The sequence below is a fragment of the Gossypium arboreum genome, chromosome 12 (assembly GCF_025698485.1).
Source record: "Gossypium arboreum isolate Shixiya-1 chromosome 12, ASM2569848v2, whole genome shotgun sequence".
Classification (NCBI taxonomy): domain Eukaryota; kingdom Viridiplantae; phylum Streptophyta; class Magnoliopsida; order Malvales; family Malvaceae; genus Gossypium; species Gossypium arboreum.
Window position 1 is genome coordinate 96,344,407 of NC_069081.1, and position 22,965 is coordinate 96,367,371.

Sequence of the window (22,965 nt, forward strand, 5' to 3'; positions counted from 1 at the left end):
ACTCAATATATGTAACCGTGGCATATCCACTTAGCACCACATTACATGTATCAATATGTGTAATCGTGGTATATCCACTTAGCACCACGTTTTTTCATTCCGAAGTTTCAACCGAGAGTTCCTCATTTAATCTCAATTCATCAACCACAAATCACCGTTTGTGTCCATTAATTGAACAATACTAAAACTTATTTCATTTGCACTCTCTTCACAAGTCCATTTCATTTCACATGTTAAACATGTACTCATGAGTTTCAAGTACGTACCTGTGCTATCTCTTAGCACAACCACTCATGCAAACAGGACAATCATATGCAAGATCTCATATTCTCGGTAATCACCTATTTCTTTTAAATATCATATTCCATCAAATTTCTATTAACATCAAATTCAATACAATTATAACAAATTATATTTCATGTATATCAATAATAACATGAATAATAGGCTTATTAAATCACGCGAACTTACCTTGGATTCAGAAATGGCAATTTACCACTCTAGTCCATAACCTTGTATTTTCCTGATTTAAACCCAAATCTTGATTTCCTTGATCTATAATATCAAATTTAGCCTAATAATTAGTCACTCTATTCATATGGGTCTAAAAATCATATTTTTACAAATTTTCATTTTGACCCCTAAACTTTTGCGTATTTGCACTTTTGCCCTAAGGTTCGGAAATTAAACTTCTTCTTATTTTCTTATGTTTTATGACATTCTGATCATTTTTCCCTTCTATATCAACATCAAATTCTCACTCTAACATGTACTTATGAACATTAGGTATTTTTACCGATTATGTCGTTTTACTCGTTTTCACTTAAAATCGCTTAGCAAAAGTTGTTTAACACAATTTCAAGCTTCATATTCTACCATTAAACATCAAAATACATGCATATCATTCATGGGTAAATTTTTAAACATAAATCCTAGCTCAAAATAATGGTAGAAATGAGCAGATCATGTTACCGGGATTTCAAAAATACATAGAACATTAAAAACGGAGCTTGGAATCACTTACTATTAAGCTAGCTTGAAAGCCTGGCCAAACGCTAAACATGGCTGCTCTTGGTACATTCTGCTGTAGCAAGAAGAAAGGGACACATTTGGGATTTAAAATTTGTCTTTTAATTCATTTTACCCCTAAATGACCAAAATGCTATTTTTACTATTATTTCAAAATTTACCCAACCAAGGCCATTTTTGTCCAACAAGTTATACAATGGTTTAATTATCACTTAAGGACCTCCCATTTAAAATTTCATGACAATTAGACACCTCTAATATGTAAAACTCAACTTTTTCACTTTTTACAATTTAGTCCTTTTTACTAAATTGAGTGACCAAACGTCGAAATTTTCAAACGAAATTTTCACGAAATCATTCCGTGAAATCGTAGACCATAAAAATATAATAAAAATGAAAATTTCCTTATTGGATTTGTGGTCCCGAAACCACTGTTTCGACTAAGCCCAAAATCGGGATGTTACGCTAGTACTTTGATAACTTTGCAAATTAATCCCCAAGATAGCTAAATTAAGCTATTACGATCTCAGAAACATAAAAATTACTAAAACGGGACTTGAATACTCACCTAATTGAGCCAAAGTAAGCTTTTCTGTCTTCAAGCTCTAAACTAGGGTTTCCATGTCTTTTGATTTTAGGAAATATGATAAATGATGATATTTTATTTTATTTTTAATTATTTTTCATCTTTTCAATTTTATCCTTTTCTTTATTTAATTTTCCATAGATGGATCATCATACTTATCTTACTAACTCCTCTTAATGGTCTATTTACCATAAAAGGACCTCTAATTTTGAATTCCATAGCTATTTGATACTTAGAGCTACTAGAACTAAACATTTACATTTCATGCAATTTGGTCCTTTTATCAATGAAACATGTAATCGGTAAAATTTTCTTAACGAAATATTCATACAACATTCCTATTATAATGCAGACCATGCAATATTATTAAAATAATTTTCCTTCTGAACTCGGATTAGTGGTCTCGAAACCACTGTTCCGATTTTACTGAAAACGGGCTATCACAATTCTATACAAATTTGGGTCAAATTTACCACCTACATCCCATTTCAACATTCAAGCTCAATCAAACTATTTCATTCTACTACATCTTAAGCTTAACTCAAATACAAAGCATATAACAATTTAAAGTTTTGGTAATCCTCAATTCTTCCAACTATCAAGATAAATTCGTGCCTTAATACTTCAATAGATTTACCTAAAATAGGTCATTCCACATTTCTAAACTATCCATTAAAACTTAAAAGCATACCACTTACCAAATCCACATACCAAGAACATCATTAAGCATGCACATAATTCAATCCATCACCAAGATTTTTACCAACATTAACATATATACAATCCACATCAAAATACCAAATCATTTTTAAATCTTAGCAAAACATGAATAATAGACTCCTTTAGGTACATGCCATTAAACTAATAAGAACATCACCACTTGTTGAGTTTGGGATTTACTGTTGGATGCTGATAGCAATAAGCGTACTCAATCAAAACCTAACCTGCGCACGAAAAACAAAATTGCACGTTAAGTATGAACTCAGTGGTATTTCTATAATCTGAATATTAAATCATAATTAAAACATACAAAACAATGATATGAAGAACATAAGGTGCATATATCCTTTAAATATCATTATATTAATACATTTTATTTTGTAATCGATATTTCAATAATATAATGCCATATTTCTCAATTCATTTCTGAGCTTTCAATATCAAATAACACAATTGATTTTCATACAAATTCTTTTCATAATTCATTATCTCGATCCACATTTTTAACTCCCTATTAACTTGACTCAGACTCGGACAGTTATGCAAATCCAACCATCATACCAGTTTGGCACCCAGTGCCTATCGAATAAATCCGTAGTAAGATGTGCCCAGCGTTGGTCGATATAACCAAGAAATAGTTGTGCCTCGCATTGGTTGATATAATCGAAAAATGGACATGTCAAACACTCCTCGACATGTAGTCGTATAACCCTGAACACTTTTTATCCTCTGGCATGCCAATTATACCCGACCTTGCTTGAACCATTTCTCAATTTCATTTTGTAAGCCAAATTCTCAATTTCTTATCGTAGTCTCATTAACCGATCATTGTTCACGCAACAACATAATTAACCAAAATATAGACTTCATCTCACATTTCTAACAATATTTGATATTTCAAAACTATTCAATTTAGTCCCAATCATAAACAATTAATCAATATCAAGTCAATCCAATTCATTTTTATCATTTTCAGCTCACCTTATGATCTTACCATACAATGCAGTTTATGAATGCAACAATTGAGATGGTTTCGATTATAGAAATACAAATCGTAAACTCCGAGTTATTCATCAATGACTTTATCTTTTCTTTTCTTTTTCAATGAATACAGGTCAACGTTGTCTACGAATTAACATAAACACATCAAATCATCAATTTACAAACAAACTCATACTCAATTGCAAATTTAAGTAACATTTACAATTTATTCAATTTACTCCTTAAAACTAGGACTAACATAACTTTCAATCTAGAACTCATATTTTCAATTCATTTCCACTATAATCCTTTTAGGACCTCTCATTTCTCATTTCTACCACAAATTTCAAAATTTGTGCATTTTAGTCCCTATTGAACAAAACTATCAATTAACTTCTCAATTTAATCATTTTTCTCTTTTACACTTAAAATCTGTTTGTAATAGGCCAATTTTGGCCTGGGCCCGAAAAAATAATAACCAAAGCCAAATGATGCAATCAGTCGAAAACAAGCCAAAAAGGGCCAAATTGAAAGACAATCATTAAATTGTGGCCAAATAAAAAAGATGGAGAAAGCCAAGGGGTTATCAAATTTTGTTGACTTGGTAAAAGGCTAAAAATAGGAAGATATTATTTTTATTTTTATTTGTTTTTATTTATTTATTTTATTTTTTATTAAATTAGTTAGGCTATTTTTAGTAAACCCCATATATATAAATAGGGGTCTTTTGTTCTTTGAGAGGGGATCGATTACTTTTGGTATTCCTACTTCAGTTTGGAATTGGATTATTCTCTCTTTTCGTATTTCCATTGGAATTGAATTATTTTCTTTTCGCTTTCAATTAAGTGAGAATTTTGTCCATTTCATTTCAATTTCTTTGTTTTTTCTAAATTCGTCCAATTGCTTTTAGCCCTTTCGTTTTTTATTGTTTTGCAATTAAGTTTTCATTATTCTTAATTTTGGCCCTAAAATTTGTTTTGACTACATTTTGGTCTTCCTTGAAGCTGTGTGTTTTGGAGGGTGGGGATTATTTCCCTTTTGGTCCTTCCTTATTATTCGCACGTTCGGTCCATTTCCTTTTATTTATTTTTGATTTGTCCCAAAATTTTGCTTTAAGGTTCGATTTAATCCTTTTTTTATTTTCGCTATTTTATTATCAAATTAACTAATTTAATATATTATTGCTATTATTATTATGTTTCTATTTATATTTATTTTGTTATTCTAATACTATTATTATTTATCTAATTTTTATTTATCTATTTATATTTCTACTATTATTATATTTCTATTTATTATATTTTTATTTCTATTTATATACTAATATTATTTTCATTATTATTTTTCTTATATACGTTTTACTCTTGTTATTAACATTCTATTTATTTATTTATTTTACATTTTTTGTTATTATCTATTTTAACTTTTTATATAGCGCTCATTTCAAATTTTTATACATTATTTACTTTAATATTTTCATATATTATGTATTCCAAACTTTTTTTACACATTATATATTTTGAGTTGTTTATATATTATTTTTAAAGAGTTTTATATATTATTTTATCTTGAATGGATACTCATTTAAAAAAACTATTTTATATACTTTAGATCGCTTTTATAACATCCATTTTAAATCTTTTTATGTATTATTTGCTTAGAATTGTTTTATATTTTATTTTAGATTTTCTTACTTTGTATTTATTTGTTATTTGCGATTCATTATTATAACATTTTGTTTATGAATTATTACTTTGTGTTGTACATTATTATTCCATCACATTTTATTTGCTTAAAAGGTCGTCTTTTAATATTGTTTAAGTTTTAAAATCATTTTATTCAAAAGTTTTCAAAATAAGGCAATACTCGGTATTTGACATCTTCGAGAAGATTGTGCCCTAACTTACTAGGTTCCAATTTTCCTCGTTGAATCTAAGTAACCGGGTACCCTTTTTCAATCAAAACGTATAAGTTTCAAATAAAAGCTTATTCTCAGGAATTCGAGGTGTTGTGTCCTAACTCACTGGATATGACATTTTGTATTTCGAGATAAGGATTTTTAAAAAATAAAGGCAATGTTCTATGTTTGGGAATCTGATAAATCGTTCCCTAACGTGTTGGGTTCCGATTTTTCGTTGGACCAAATAATCGAATATCCTTTTCTAATTTTCAAATGTATGAGCTTTTGAAAATCAAGAATTGATCGTGGTTTTGAAAGTTTAAAGAATCATGTCCTAACGTGCTGGATGTGATATTATATTCCTTCGAAACAAGAGAATTTTAATGTTCAATTTGAGTTATTCAAGTGTTTTAAAAAAATTGTATTTCAAAATATATTTTTTTTAATTTTAGGCATAAGGACATTGTTTAATCAATTTGGTACCAATTCTGGGCATAACGAGGGTGCTAACCATTCCTCATATGTAACCGACTCCCGAACCCGTTTTCCCAAATTTCGTAGGCCAAAATCGATATTTTGATCAAATAAAATGTTTTATTAGGTGACTCGATCACACCTAAACAAAAAGGATTGGTGGTGACTCCATATCTCGTTTTAAAGTCAATCCCCGTTTTTCAAAATAAAAATGGTTTCGACACTATCATTTTAGTACCTAAAACTTCAAGAATCCATCACTGACATTTTTCCAAATCTTTAACAATTTTAAAAATTAACACATGGGTCAGTTAGATTAAGCTCCCTAGATTTCAAAAACATAAAAATTATAAGAAAATGACTAAAATAAACTAACCAAATTTGAAATTAAAATTGAAAACCCTAAGAGTTGAACATTCTTGGTGCTTTTTCTCCACATTTGATTATGGTTTTAGAAGAAAGAAAGAAAGAAATCTCTTTTTTTTTCCATTTAATATTTTTGTTTTATTTACTATTAATTTAATTATAAAATTTTTATAATATAATCATTGTGTTTCTTTGTTCTTACCACCCACTATACATTTAATAAGGTATAATTACTTTCTTAATCCCCACTCCTTGCTTCTAATTAAAATTTTCCAACAATTGAACTTTTATCAATTTTACAATTTAGCCGTCGTACCTTAATTAAACACTGATTCAATAAAATTACTTATTCCAAATTTAATTCACTTCTAATATAACTCCAATGACTTTCGGATAAGTAAGTCACTTCTAATATAACTCCACTTCCAAAATTAGATAAAATGGTGACCAAAAGGTAAAATTGGACCAATTAGGAATTTGAATAATTTAGATCCCTAATTTAAGAATTAACTAGCAACATGGAAGTCAACTTACCACTTTAGTCCATTGAATTGATATTTGTGCACTTTTCTCTATTTTGCAATTTAGTCCTCCTAGGTGTAAGTTAGTGTAATTAATCTATGATAATGGTTTTCCATACTATATTACTTAATGAGTAGTTAGCTAGACTTCGTAATTGCATATATTTTCATTGTTAGTCATTTTATCACCCGATCTCTTTTAGGTTCGATCTTTGAAATAGTTTGTATTTAGTTGTAACACAAAAATATTGAGTTCAATTCTTGAAATAGTTTGTATTCAGTTGTAACACTTGCAGTTAAGCCGCTTTAATTTTTGACAATTTTGTGTTAATTTTTTGTTCGGCGTTCGTATCTTGTAGCGCGATCAATACCGCTTCCTTTAATGGCTTCATGTATTTTCCTATCCACCACGTCCTTCAATTCCATCATGCTTAACACATAAATTAATAGAAGCACAGAAATCAAAATCACAAACTTTGATAGGAATTTCAATAGTTCAACGGTCAATCCCAACGGTGAAGAGGCAAAGGAGGAAGAGAGGGACAACATAAAAGAAATCCAAATCGATACAATCATATAGATAAAGGATTAGATGAGAGAAAAATTAGGTTTCAAGATTCAATTTGAGCATTTGGACTTAATTTTCGAGGAATCCAAACATACAAAGGTAAAGAGAAGGCTTTGTGTTGTCATTTGAAGGTGCCCAATGTCAGAAACGATGCTAGAATAACAAAGACGCGAAGGCCAGGGTTCCATTAAAGGATTGATTGAGAGAAAAAAAGAAATTTATCAATTTTTAGAATGAGTAATTAAATGAAAAGAATAATAAATTAAATGGGTTTGGTTTATTTAAATCAAAGTACATGAAAAATAAAATAAAATTCATTGCAGCTGGCTCATAACGCTCAGTCTCTTAATTGGGTTATTAAATGACTTGCTTTGCTGGGTAATTAAATGAAAACAAATGTTAAATTAAGAAAGGTATAATTGTTTGAAGGTTTCTCGTTTTGATGATTTACGTTTTTTCTAACATAGTGCTATGTGATAATCTTTAATTGATTTACGGATTAAATTATGTTCAGAATTAACACTGTTTGAAAGAGATATCAAATTGATAGATGAAATAAAATAATATATGTATTATATTGGACTACTGCATTGAAAAATTTATTAAAGAATAAGAGATTTTTGCTTATTCCTTTTGTTAAGAAGACAACAACTCAATTTTTTTAAATGTTAATTGTTAAATTCAATTATTTTAAAAATTTAAACATCAAATTTAATAAAAACTAAAATTAAAAATATAAATTTAAGAGTTACATTTTAAAATATACCATTTCTAAAAATTTTCATGCCAAAAATCCGGAAAATATAAATTGTAAAGATTAATTTTAAACCTGATAAAAACTTATTTATTTGTAAAAAAACCACTATTTTATTTGGAAAAACCATCCGTCTGGCTAAAATTACTAAAAATCCCTTTTTAAAAAAAAAATTGAATTAGGCCTTTTTTTTTAATTACAAGACTAGGTTAATATTAAAGTATTAATAGAGATAACATTAAACTCTAACAAAATAAAATATTATTAGACTTTCTTTAATATCTATATATAAAATATTATATGTTACTATATGTGTAAGTTTGATCTTATATTGATAGTTAAATGAGTAAGTACTTTTACCTTATCTAGTAATAAGCTGTAAATGAATTATGAATTTATTATATATACTCATATCTTACATTTTACATTCTACATCTTTTAAGAAAATAAGTAAACTAAGATTTAAAATTTGTATAAAGAACTATTTTATAAATTTTATTTTTAGCATAAAAAATAAAAAATAATGGCCTGAAAATGCTCCCCAATCGGAAGCATTAGGCATTTTTTAATAATTTAGTCTCCACCCTATTCACTTAAAAAAGTTACCATTTTTTTAAATTTAGAAAAAAATACTAATATTTATCAGAAAAAAAAAATTGAACAAAATTTCACCACAGTGCGTCAGATTTGGTATTAATGAATGATGATATACATTCAGATATTATTATAAATTAAACAATTTTTATTAAAAAATAAAATAAAATAAAGAATTCATCCTTCAATACGACAGCACGTCAGTAGCCGTAGTTTCGCCCGTTTTCTCATTTTCTGCCTCCTCCTGTTTATTTCATATTTTTGGGTACCACTCAGGAGCTGAGGCCTCCTCGCTGGATTCCTGCGTTTCTAAACCCTAATCTTTTGGTCTCCAAAAGATGGACCATTTCTTCTTCTTCTTCTTATAGGATTTTTTTTTTAAAATTTTTTGGAAAGAGCCACCCATTGCTTTCCTCCGTATTTCTGAAAGAAAAGCAAAGAAGAGGGTGGAGGAAGAAGAAGAATCCTGACACAAAGCAATGTCTCGCCAAGCTACTTCCTCCGCTTTCCACAAATCTAAAACTCTCGGCAACAAATACGTTAGTCAATTTCCATAGTTCGATCTGTTTTTCTATTCCCCATTGCCTTCCTTTTCGTTTTCATTTATCAATCTCTTTCTTCTACTGTTAATGACGGTGTGGTCGGTTATAAAAATTGTGGAATGTAAGTAAATAATGGAAATGAAAAAGGAAAATGTGAAGGCTTTATTCGTCAAAGGTTCCTCTCAATTCTCATTTTACAGAAAAGAATGAAAAAAAAAGGCTGGCTTAATTTGTATTTTTGAATTTCTCTGATTGGATTAGTGGTTGCAAATTTCATTTCAATTAGTTGACGACAAATCGGAGGGCAAAAAGAACGAGGTGGAAGAAAGAATTACGCACTTCCAATTTTCCTTTTCCTTTCTCTTTTTCTTTTTCCTCGTTCAAATCTTTTTGGTGATTAATGTTAAGTTTCTTATGGACCATTTATTTACCTTTCTATCCTGCTAATGACTTGCTGAATAATTATAGCACAAACCCTGAGAAAATTGAAAGATGACGTTTATATATTTTCTGCTCTTTTTTTGTGCAGATGCTTGGAGATGAAATTGGAAAAGGTGCATATGCACGTGTTTATAAAGGTTTGGATTTGGAGAATGGAGACTTTGTTGCAATTAAGCAAGTATCTTTGGAGAATATAGCCCAGGAAGATCTCAATATTATAATGGTTCGATTTTATATTCTCTTTTTGCTCTAGAGTTTATAAATGTGCACGTGTTTAATTTGATATTGGGTCTCATTATGATGGCCTATTTGAAAGGGTTTAGCTCTGTTGGCCATTTCATTAGTGTTTATATTCCATGTCCTTAAAACAACAGTTGGGTTCAGTCATTTTAGAACTGTTTTTATTGTTTTAGATTGTACTATGTTTCCAGGGCATTATGATTGATGAAAGATTGTTTAAGCCAGGGTGCTTTTTTGACGGTTGGCATGTTTCTTAGGGTGTTTATTTTTTTGGAAGTATACTAAATTCTTTTCTCATCAGTAATTTTATCTTCTTGACGTGTAATAGTTGACTTATATTTATAAGCATCATGTTTTGATCAAAGCTGCTTAAGATTTGCAATATTGAAGTTTTATTTGTTTTTACTGCTTCCAAGGACATGCATTTGTAACATCTTTTGGAAACTTATCAGTTTTATTGCAGAAACTCTCGTCTGCAAAAAATAGGGAGACTGGATCTTAGTCTTCGAACATCTTTTGGAAACTTACCAGTTTTTCTGGAGAATATGTATGTTTTGTGGGTTTTGATAAAAAAAACTGTATTGTTCCAATGAAATCTGCTGCAATTTTATTCCTAGGAATTTATCATTGTAGCCCTAAATTGTAGCGTATTTAACATATGTCCAACATTTTAAAATTTTTGGTGATAAACATGTAAAATGAAAATGGATAGCTGTATATTTATATTTGCTCCATATGATTGTTATCTTTAAATCATGCATTTATCATTTCCAGTTTTTGTTGTGTTAGCTTGTCTGACAAGTTGCTTTTTCTTTTGAATATGCTTGGTTGGTGGAATGAATCATTGCAGCAAGAGATTGATTTACTGAAGGTAACTCCCTCCTTTAAGCCTTAACTGCATTTTAGTGCTTTTTAACATTTTGCTTGTTATAATGCTACATCAGTATTCTCCCTTGTATGTTTGATGCTCATGAGTTCTGCAAATGTGCACTGAAGAAGTCTTACTGCTGGTTGGCTATGTTGCAACTATCAATCCCTTTTAATTTTCCTGTTAATTTTTTGCTTTTCACTGGCCATCTTCATGGTAGTTAGTTACTGCTGCTGGTCTCATTACTGATGGTAACAAGTTGGGTTTTGGTATCTTATTTGAATTATTTGTAGAATTTGAATCATAAAAACATTGTCAAGTATCTTGGATCATTGAAGACAACAACTCACCTGCATATAATTCTTGAGTAAGAAACCTTACATTGTGACTGTAGTGTACTCTGAGCTGTTTGAAACTTGTACTTATTGCTTTACATGTTTGAAGGTATGTGGAGAATGGTTCGCTTGCAAACATTATCAAGCCAAATAAATTTGGGCCTTTTCCTGAATCATTGGTGGCTGTTTATATTGCCCAGGTTTGTTTCTACTGCAAATTATTGCTTCATTTCCCTATTAAAGTATCATTTGGATATGCCAATTACTTGTTGAACAGGTTTTGGAAGGTTTGGTTTATCTACATGAACAGGGTGTTATCCATCGGGATATCAAGGGTGCAAATATTTTGACAACTAAAGAGGTAACCTACCAACTAGTTCTCTTTTCTCTTATTTCTTGTCCTTCAGGAGTTGTATTACTATTTCTGGATCAGCTTTTTTTAGTGATTTTCTTGCTATAAATTTGATTGTGGCGGCAGAGATCTGATAGAGAACAATACCATTTGACCTCCTTATTTTTGGGGCACTTGGAGACTGGTTGAATTTGGTTCACTTCATTCATATGTTTCATTGTACTTCAGCTGCTTATGTTGTGAGAAATCTGTTAAGATAAAATAATAAATGAAGTTGAAGTGCTGAAGTTTCCTAGAGTGGAAAACATATGAGCTGCTGAATTTTGGGCTATATTTCCTCTAACCTTGTGCGCTTGCTTGTTTGTGCAGATTCATTGTAGTTGCCATGGTCTGTTTTTTCCATGTCCAAGTTAGTTTGATGGTTGTGTCTTTAGGTTCTATGGATTCTCTTGGTTTATTCCTGACTTATCCTTGACTTAATTTCTCTTTCCAGGGTCTTGTGAAACTCGCTGATTTTGGTGTTGCAACCAAACTAACCGAGGCTGATGTTAACACACATTCTGTTGTTGGAACACCATATTGGATGGCCCCAGAGGTACTTAATTGATCCCATTCAATCATTGGAGTGAAGCTATTGATTGTTAGACTTGTTTTTCATAGTTTTCTTTTTTGTCTTATTTGAGGTAATATCGGATCCTAACTTGGAGTTTAAAATATTTCAGGTGATCGAGATGTCTGGGGTTTCTGCTGCTTCTGACATTTGGAGTGTTGGATGTACTGTGGTCGAACTACTAACGTGTGTGCCACCTTACTATGAACTGCAGCCTATGCCAGCACTCTTTCGGATTGTGCAGGTATGTCTGATATATATATCTGCAATTCTTGTAGTAAGTTGATAAGAATACGAGTGGATTCTTCCTGTTTGAGTTTTTGCATTTCCGTCTAGCTTTTATCTGCCATTTATATTGATTAATCAATCATTTCATATTGTCATGTTATTTTACTGCTGAAAAATGCTTTAACAAGTGCATTTTTTTTTTCACGTATTAAAATTCCTTATCTTTTTCTATTTTTTAACTTCCTTTCAGGATGAGAATCCACCGATACCTGATAGTCTATCTCCAGACATTACTGACTTTCTGCGCCAGTGCTTTAAGAAGGTAAGGTGGAAGATAAAGTGAAGTCCTAATTTGTGTTTTGATTATTTCTCAGCTTATCAAAAGTTTATTATCCATAAATCATTTTTGGTTTGAACTTACAGAATAGTCTCAATTATTAGCAAGGAAAGATCTTTATCTATGTGAATGAGATGAATGTTGATCTTATAACATATGAAGATCGAAAGGGAACCAGATATTCATCTTTGCCCTCCTTAACAGTGATTCAAATGATTCTGTTGTGCAATCTCTCTTTTCCTTTTTGTTGCACTTTCTAAGAAACAAATAGAATAAGAAACAAGAAAGCTGCTTTCATTAAGTTCTAGAATAAGCGAACATAATTGTAGCCATGAAATCTTTAGGTAGAAGCCACCCTTAACATGAAATGAAGTAACAAAGCTGAGAATGTGTAAAATCATGATAAATTTGATAGATTAATTGGACCATGGGGCTGAAAGAATATATGGCCTTTGATCTTAGTTGTTAGTTTATACGATAACTACATCTGTTAAAATAATTGTCCACAAATATGATGATGTTTGCTAAGTTCAAACAGTGGTATCAGACTGAGGACTAATCCTCCGTTGACCCCTTTTAAGTCATTGGTAATTTGTTACTTTGTTTGATGATACTTCATTGACCTTTCAGGATGCTAGACAGAGGCCCGATGCAAAAACACTGCTTTCTCATCCTTGGATACGAAACTGCAAACGTGCCTTGCAGTCTTCTCTGCGCCATAGTGGAACCATTAGGTAGATAGTATATTATATTGTCATTAATGTTCTTTGGTAGTTGTCTTGTTGGGTTTTGGTAGTGTTTTTGAACTATATGGTCCTGCTTATCACACAGACAGCTACAATAACTGATCTGTCAAGTGATAAGAGTTTTGATTGATTTTCGTCTGCATTATTTCGCAACTATTTGTTTGCTTAGGATTTTGTTTTAAGAGAAACCTACAGCTCCTTCTAATCATGAAAATAATATATTGATCATCCATTATATTATACACACAAGATATATCCGCTCCATTTTGAGCCATACACCTTGTTTTACATCTGTACTCCTGTCTTAGATAATTGATTTATGTTGCCATATTTTGTTCTGACAGTCTGAATGTGAGACTACAATTTTTCAAGTTGGAACATATTAGGTTCTTGATCCTTTTCTAAGATTTTACAGATCTTGCTCCAACTTCATTCCAACTACCTCCATGCATTATGTACACTTCAAAAATTGAAACCAGAAAGACCAAAAGAAAACTAAAAATTAAAAATAAAATAGATTGAAAATTTCTGAGTTTTTATCTAATTATTTGAAAATTGTGCATCTTTCATCTCATTTGTTGAGATAGTTCACTTCTGTATTTTAGCTAGAAGCTGCCAAAAAAAAAAAAAAAACTCCTTAGTTGAACTGACAACTAAATAATGCTATTTAGCCATTTTGATCTTGTTATATTTACTTTTACATTATCTCATGATGGCTTGCACCCCAATTGTTTTGCTATTCCTTTGGCAGAAACTTATCAGAAACTGTTGCAGCAGATGGAGAAAGCTCTACTGGTGATAATCAAAGTGCTGGAAAGACTCTTCCTGTGTACAAAGCGGAGGCATCTGAAACAGTGAGAACTTTCTCAACCTGAACCGCTTTTGCTAGGAAGCCTTGGATAAAGTTGAAAGCTTCAAGATCAATAAATAGAAATTAGTTTAAGTTGTTTGAAGAACAATTATTAGTTTTTCCATTTGGCTGAAGTGAGACAGATTTTATCACGTTAATGACTTTCAATCTTTTGATTGTCAGAGCTCCAGGAAAGAGCTATTATCAGCAGAGGGCACCAATGAAGGCAAATATGATCATGATCATTCTGCAGATAGTAATCTTCGTGAAGAAAGAATAAATAATTTAGATGATGATCTACTATCAGACGAAGTTCCAACCTTGTCCATTCATGAGAAATCTTCGTTAAGAAGTAGTTCTGGTAGACTGTCTGTTAAGAATGTAGTGGCTACCCCTGGTCCTGCTCAGCTTCATGAGATATCACAGCAAGATGATGATGTTGGATCTCCTAAATCAAGCCAGAAACATATGGAAAAAAGACTTGTAGGTGAAGAGACTTCTGTTGATATTGGGAATAAATCATTTTGTTTTGGACCTACTCAGGATGCCAGCCTGCAAAAGGTAATACTACCTGAAATGTCTTACTGAAAAAGTAAATGTTAGGTTAATAAAGTTTAGATTTATTTACCTTCAAAGTTTCTTTTTGGTGTATTCTATGACTTTACCATGTATGTTTACATGTGGGTGCTAGATGTGTCCATGGTCCAGGCCGGGCCGTGGCCTGATTATAAAATTTTCCAAGCCCGTGCTTGGCCCGGCCTGACCCATCCAAAATGCCCATATTATTGCTTAAAAAATAATAAAATATATTTTATATTAATATTTATATATATTTATAATTAAATTAAAGAAATCATTTTATCTACATTCAGGCTGGACTGGGCTGGCCCGTGGACAAAGCTTCTTTGTCCAAGCCCAGCCCAAGTCAGCCCAGACTGACTGGGCCACCTGGCCCATGGACAGCTCTAGTGGGTGCTTAGGTGTGTGCTTGTGTACATTTTACCTGCATTGTTTGAAAGACTTAATCTTGGTTTCTATGACATCATTATCCGGTTATCTTGATGAAACATATTCTTCACTCATATGGTTTGGTTAAGAACAAATAAGCTATTCTTTTAGATTTTAAAGATGTTCAGGAAACCAACCAGCATATGCATTCATTATCTGTTCCTGTGTTTATGTGTTTTTCAGATCAAATTTACAGCAATGGTTATAATATTGGGTATTCTGCTGTGTCCTGGTCCTCTGTTTTTCCTTCAAAGAATTTTTGTTACTGGTTCACAGATTTCTGGATTGTGATATTAGTTACCTATGATTTTCTTTTGTAAACGCTCAGTCTATGCACACTGCTGATTAACATTTTAGCATTCATCTTTCTCACCTTCCTTTTTAGTTCCCTGCTGAAAGTAGGAGTGGATTCTGACAATTTTATTCCAATTTTGAAGGCTACAAAAGCATCGGTGACCTCACCTGGGAATGAGTTAAGTAGGTTTAGTGATCCTCCTGGAGATGCTTCCTTGGATGACTTATTTCATCCATTGGATAAAAGCTTGGAGGAAAAGGTAGCTGATGCTTCAACATCTGCATCTGCATCTGCATCTGCATCGAATGTGAACCAAGCTACTGTACCTGATGCTGGCAAAAATGATCTAGCTAAGAAATTAAGGGATACAATTGCTAAGAAACAAATGGAAGAAGAAATGGGACAGTCAAATGGTGGTGGTGACATACTTCGCTTAATGATGGGTGTTTTGAAGGATGATGTTATTGACATTGATAATTTGGTATGTTAAAATTATCCATCTGGTTTGCTATGTTTGGAGTACTATGCATATTTGCTGTGCTAGACATGAAACTAATGACATTGTCTCTTGTTTATGATATTCATGTGGACAGGTTTTTGAAGAGAAGTTACCCTCTGAGAATATATTTCCCCTACAGGTTCCTCACTACTTTCAAAAAGTGGCCTTGATTTATTTAGTGCTGTGGAACCTCTTATAAACTTTCTTTTGCTTGAGCAATGCTCTTGCTTTGAGTATATTGAGGTTTTTTTACCTATGGTCATTTTAATTGCATATCAGTTCGTTAACCTAATTTATATGTGGTTTAAAGTGACTTTTATACCATTGAGCATGGGCAGCAACTTACTAGAATTTTTTACAATTTTATCTGTATTGATAGTTGAAGGTTCAAAATTTCTGACAACAACAGAATTTATGTTCAGCCTTGTAGATTGCTATAATGATGCATGTGTTCAAGTTTATCCATCTGAACCTACTGTCAGGTTCCTTCTCCTAAGTACTAAGTGTTATATTTTTACTTATATTATTAAGTGATAGTTTAGTTGTTTTAGTCTTAAATTTCCTTCTGGTTGATTTAGCCATCTTGTGTTTCACCTGCATTTCTTGCTGTTAAGTTCAGTCAAGCAAATCCCTTTTTGTGCAGTTCAATCTATTCTAATTTTAAGATCTTTGTATTTGAAAATTCAAATTATACTGCCACACCTTTTTATGGATTCTGGGTTTTCCACTTTTTTCTTCTTAGCTATGACAATTTTCTTTAATTGTCTGTCTCAAATAGGGCAGGTATCTCAAGTAGTGGGAGTCTTAGGTTGGTTTTGCATCTCATTAGTCCTATTATAAGTAGACTGTGTGAATACTAGGGAGATTATTTTAGGAGTTTTTTTCCTTAAGACCTATGATTGAATGTATATCTCAATATCACAAGGACAAAAACATGGTCTTCTAAGTAATTAAAATTATTTTTTATCTTTTCTATACTTATTATCCTTGTTGCCATTCCATACTGTATGTTTTGAATTACCTTTTACTAATAGTGTCATTTTGAATCTTCCTTATGTTACTGTTGTTTCTGGAAGTGGAGAGACCTAAAAGCTTATTTTGCTTTGCACTATAGGCAGTTGAGTTTAGTCGATTGGTTAGCTCACTAAGACCAGAAGAATCAGAGGATGCTGTTATGACTGCCTGTCAGAAACTCATAGCAATCTTCCACCAGCGACCTGAACAGAAAATTGTTTTTGTCTCCCAGCATGGTTTGCTGCCTTTAATGGAATTGCTTGATATCCCAAGAACTCGTGTATGTCAATCATGAGGCTCTCTTTCACTCCACCCCCCCCCCAACCAAACACTTCCTATGATGAACAAAGGAGAGGGGGGTAGGGGAGTTAAAGAGAGAGTTTTTAGACTGTTTTCAGCTCGGTTATGAGCTCCATGAAGACGAACTGACAATGTTAATATTTACTGTTATCTCAGGTTATATGTTCTGTGCTTCAACTTATTAACGAGCTTGTAAAAGACAACACTGATTTCCAGGAGAATGCTTGTCTTGTTGGCTTGGTAAGTGCTATTGTCAAAGTTTTATTTATTCACAAAAAGAACTGTGAAGCCTTCTTGTTAATTCCCAGGCTTGTGAAGCCTTCTTGTTCCACACTAATGAGCTCTTACCTTGAGAGTTCTTTAGGAGGTGGGAGGTGAAAGTAAACTAAAGAGATTTCTTAATGAGGCAACACCTTGGTTTTTAGAACCTTTAGATTATCCTTTGGTTGTTGTTGTTCCTGTGAATGAAGGTTTTGAGTCATATATATGTTTGTCTTTGTGTGTTTGCTTTTAACTTCCTAGATTGATGTTTTCCACTGCAATGAGAAGGGGGAGGGAGAGAGTGATGTTATTGTAGTATTTATGCAGTTTTGTTCACTTCAAGTTATATTATAGATCCCTTTAGTAATGAGTTTTGCGGGGCCTGATCGTCCTCGGGAAGTTCGGATGGAAGCAGCTTGGTTCTTGCAGCAGCTTTGTCTGTCAAGGTGTTGAGTACTCACCTCTCATTATTTCAATTGCTTTTAATTGATGGAAAAGAGTTGTACTGAACATGCTGGTTCCTTCTTTATAGCTCCTTGACTTTGCAGATGTTCATAGCTTGCCGTGGAATCCCTGTTTTAGTTGGTTTTTTAGAGGCTGATTATGCAAAGTACAGGTCTGTATGTATATGTGATTGTAGTTCATATGCTTTTTAATGCAAGACAGATAACAGTATACCGTTCTGTAATTATTATAAAATTTATCCATTCAGAATCTCCTTTGTTACTCTTCTACCCTTTTCCTTTTTGTAGCATTTACATTTTAAATACTCCAGTGTACTTCTCTGCTTGAAAAATGCTCAGTATCCTCTTCTTTCACAGGGAAATGGTGCACCTAGCAATTGATGGCATGTGGCAGGTTTTCAAGCTTCAACGATCAACCCCAAGGAATGATTTCTGTCAGATAGCTGCAAAAAATGGGATATTACTGAGGCTTATTAATACTCTGTATAGTTTAAATGAGGCAACTCGACTTGCTGCTAAATCTGTTGGGGGTCGATTCTCATCAGATGGTTCAGCTCAACAGCAACGTTCTGGTCCTTTAGATTCCAGTCATCGTCTGTTTTCTCAGAACGAAATTCCACTCTCTCCAACTGATCATTTGTTAGAGAGACATGGAATGACTGAGCATTCGTTTCCAACTGTAACTCAAGAATCTTCACGGGCTTCAACTTCACATTCTCAGAGGTCAGATATCAATCTGCCAGATCCTCGTTATCTTTCTATTGACGGTGACAGACCTCGGTCTAGCAATGGGGCATCAGATATTTCAGTTGGTTCTAAATTGGCAGACTTTACTTCCATGGAAAAAGTTGAAAATATAGGCACCAAAGAATCCTCTACTACTTCCATAGGGCGAGAAAACATGGATCGGTGGAAAATTGATCCTGCTGACCTCAGACAGCCAAAGGCAAGTAACTCTATAAACAGGACATCTACTGACAGACTTCCCAAATTGATAGAAGCTATGTCAAATGGATTTCCCACTTCAAGAACTACTCAGGCAGAACAAGTTCGCCCTCTGCTTAGCTTATTGGAGAAGGAACCTCCTTCTAGACGTTTCTCCTGTCAATTGGAGTATGTACGCCACCTGCCAGGATTAGAGAAACATGAAAGTGTACTGCCTCTACTACATGCTAATGACAGGAAAACCAATGGTGAACTAGATTACTTGATGGCTGACTTTGCAGGTATATACTCGCAATTGACCTAGTGTTCAGTGCTTTATGCAAAAGTTGAAATCTGTAAACTTTGACCTTATCCTTCCCATACTCGTATCATCATTGGGAATTGGTGAATCCTTGAAAGATGCTTATGCTTGAACTTCCTAAGTCAACATCATATGTTTTAACTTTACCTTTAAATGAGTCTTATGACATTTTCACTGGGCTGCTTATTAATTAAGACACAGTTACGACTTTTATTCAAGGCTGGGAGATTTTTTTTATGATTTCAGAGGTCTCTGGCCGTGGAAGAGAAAATGGAATTGTGGATTCTACACCTAGAATTTTGCATAAAACAGCGAGTAAGAAAGTTGGACAACTGGCATTCTATGAAGGAGCAGCATCCAGATCCGGTATAGCTTCTCAGACGACATCAGGTGTATTATCTGGCTCAGGTGTTCTAAATGCTAGACCAGGAAGCACAACCTCATCAGGGTTACTGTCGAACATGGTATCAACAATGAATGTGGATGTTTCCGGGGAGTATCTGGAAAAGGTGGCAGACCTTCTTCTTGAATTTGCCCAAGCAGATACTACCGTTAAGTCCTACATGTGTAGCCAAAGCTTGCTTAGCCGTCTTTTCCAGATGTTCGATCGCATTGACCCACCTATTCTTTTAAAGGTGAAAATATTTTGGCTTTCAGTTTCATGTTTCACGTTGTTTATTCTTGTATGCTTTGTGCTCATTGTTCATTATCTTTTTCTTAGATTCTGAAGTGTATCAATTATTTGTCCACTGATCCAAACTGCTTAGAGAATCTTCAGCGAGCAGATGCAATTAAGTATTTGATCCCCAATCTAGAGCTCAAAGATGGACCTCTTGTATCCCAAATGCAGCACGAGGTTTGTGTGCTTAGTTTTTATTATTATGCCTAAAGTTGCGTTGTAGTCTGCTTAAGGGTTACCAACTGTGATTTTCTGAGACTTCACATTTATTCTGTGTTGTGGTTCACCTGGTTTTTATCTAAGTCTTGCCGGTCTCATACTTCATCTATGTTACTTCAGTCTATATTTTTGGTAGTTATTCCCTGGATTTAATTCCATTGTTGACTGAATTCCTTAGATTATACGATGGCACCCACATGGTTTTTGAAAAATCTTGGGAACTCGTGATATCTTATCTTCTTACCTTGGATCATATCTAGAGCTCATAACAATGCGAAAATTAAAGTTGCTATGCTAAATAAATACATAATTTCTCTATGCTTTTGAAGAACTAGTTTTTTGTTACTCTGCAATTTTTTTTCCCTTTTTCTTTACTCATGGATCACAGATTTTTCTACCCCTGCTGTCTTCTTGCAACCCAAACATCCACATCTATGCCCTTTTTGTTGTTATTTATACTATTGATTCTTCTTTCGTACATTTATACTTTTTGGAAGACCTAAATTTTCCTTTCAATATGTGGGTAAAATATTGTAAATTAGCTTTAGAGAGCTGAGCATTGAGCCTTGAGGGCACTGAACACTATGCCATAAGTTCAGCTTTTTGTTTTGACTATCCTATTAATTATATGAGTTACTCCGTTAATTTCTCATGATAGTTATTGCAAGTTCAACTTTAAATCTCAAACCAAATTTTATCTAAAGTTCTCTTATCTAATTATGGTTCTCATTAAATTGGCTTTAGTTCTTTCTCTTTGCCAACATGCCTTTGTATTGTTCTTTTAATTTTCCATCACGTTTTCTTTTCTGAAGGTTCTCAATGCCCTGTTCAACTTGTGCAAGATAAATAAGAAGAGACAGGAACAAGCAGCAGAAAATGGAATCGTTCCACACTTGATGAGTTTCATCATATCAGATTCTCCCTTGAAGCAACATGCGTTGCCGCTACTGTGTGACATGGCTCATGCATCACATAATTCAAGGGAACAGTTGAGGGTCCATGGAGGATTGGATGTGTTCTTGAGCTTGCTTGATGATGAGCTGTGGTCTGTGACAGCATTAGATGCACTTGCTATTTGCTTGGCTAATGACAGTGACAACCGAAAGGTGGAACAAGCTTTGCTAAAGAAGGATGCAGTTCACAGATTGGTGAAGTTTTTCCAATGTTGTCCAGATCGGCATTTTGTCCACATACTGGAACCATTCTTGAAAATTATCACGTAGGAGATTCTACACCCTTGCTTTGGTTATTTCGTAGTTTTTAGAAATGGCAGTATCTGCGTGGATCAGATTACTGATGGTTAATGACCTAAAGGGAAACACCCTCAGCCATTCGTTGTTTAAATTGGTTTTATGCTTACATAGTTGCATGATCAGTTTGGTCACGCTTAACTTTTTAAAAGTACCTATCCTCGTTCTTTATAATTAAATAAGACTAGTGTGTATAGAAATTCTGGTTCCTGGTTTTGGTTTTGCGGGATTGACGTTATTTATTATTGGAATGCAGGAAATCATCCCGAATAAACACAACATTAGCTGTTAATGGTTTGACGCCACTGCTGATTGCAAGGTTGGATCATCAGGATGCTATTGCCCGTCTTAATCTACTTAAATTAATTAAGGTCAGTATTACACTTTCCCCTGTCAGAATTGTGCGCCTTTTTTTTTTTTTTCTAAAAATCAATTTGCAGATTCCTGAAACTTGTTCAGTTAGGTCCATCAAGATTGTTCTTTTTCCTTGCCGTTTAACTTTTGCCACTTTTTAAGAAAACAAACATGTATTCCTGTGTCAGTCATATAAGGGAAGCTACTGTGCGATTGAAAATGTACATGATATATGTTAGTTCTCATTTCTCACAGGTGGTATAATTCACTGCATATATGAGAGGATTTACCAATAAATATATGGTTCCAGAAGTTGGAGAAATAGGGCTAGTTTTCTAAATGTAGAGAGAGGGGGAGAGTAGATTTATAACTCGAAGGTTTCAGTTGGTAGCTATTTTTAGCAGTTGCATATTAGAGTTCAGTTGGGTTCATATTTATGTTGGTCAATGACGGTTTAAGAGCGGTGTCTGAATAGGTGGTGATTGCAATTGTAAAATTTAATTGTTGGCAGGCTGTGTATGAGCGCCACCCACGGCCAAAACAATTAATCGTGGAGAATGATTTACCACAGAAGCTTCAGACTCTAATAGAGGAACGAAGGGATGGACAGCGATCCGGGGGCCAAGTGTTGGTGAAGCAAATGGCAACTTCCTTGCTCAAAGCCCTTCATATTAACACCGTCTTGTAAATTCATGTGTCTTAAACAAGTTTCCTCCTTCCCCGGATGTATGTATGCATGTATATTTTGATTGTTTTGGAAGGAATGATTTTCCCTTTTCTTCCCCACCAGTAGCTCCTTTTGGTTTTTCATCTCACAGCAATGATCTGGTGTCTCATTTGTGCTGCTTGTTGGGGGCTTTTATATATAATATATAATATAAATTGACAGAAGAGAAGTGTATCATTTTGTAGATGAGCATATAAATAATATTTGCATTTGCATAGATAATGGTACATGTACAGGGTAAAAGTTTGATCTTCATTTCTGTTCTGTTGGTCTCAAACATCATCATGCCAGTTAACTATTTCTTAAATTCTCGTATTTTCCAGCTAAATGATCATCATGTCACTTATTTTCACTATTTTTCCTTTTTCTTTTTTAAATTCTCATGTTCCATTTACATTTTTACTCGAAAATATCTCAATTATTTAAGTATAAAAGCACTTGTTTAATATCCTAAAATCCTGATTGTAAGATATAATTTTTCCATTCATGTAAACCATTTACTTCAAATTTCAACAAATCAATAATAACAAATTATGTAACAGCCATGCTATTGGAAAGAAGTATATATTAAATTAACATAGGTTGATTTAAAGTCACACCCAAATAT

General features: G+C 33.0%; 1 protein-coding gene across 1 annotated transcript; it reads left to right on the top strand.

Annotated features, from left to right (window-relative positions):
- Positions 1-8,653: 8,653 nt before the first annotated feature.
- Positions 8,654-22,580, top strand: LOC108479721 (MAP3K epsilon protein kinase 1-like). Its single transcript, XM_017782469.2, has 24 exons — positions 8,654-9,032; positions 9,565-9,699; positions 10,567-10,587; positions 10,878-10,951; positions 11,029-11,119; positions 11,197-11,280; positions 11,765-11,866; positions 11,994-12,125; positions 12,360-12,431; positions 13,077-13,180; positions 13,944-14,046; positions 14,226-14,603; positions 15,488-15,826; positions 15,939-15,983; positions 16,959-17,138; positions 17,315-17,398; positions 17,774-17,865; positions 17,952-18,035; positions 18,241-19,109; positions 19,376-19,764; positions 19,851-19,985; positions 20,840-21,246; positions 21,534-21,648; positions 22,143-22,580. The coding sequence occupies exons 1-24, from the start codon at positions 8,973-8,975 to the stop codon at positions 22,317-22,319; spliced, it is 4,272 nt and encodes a 1,423-aa protein (XP_017637958.1). The 5' UTR covers positions 8,654-8,972; the 3' UTR covers positions 22,320-22,580.
- Positions 22,581-22,965: the final 385 nt, after the last annotated feature.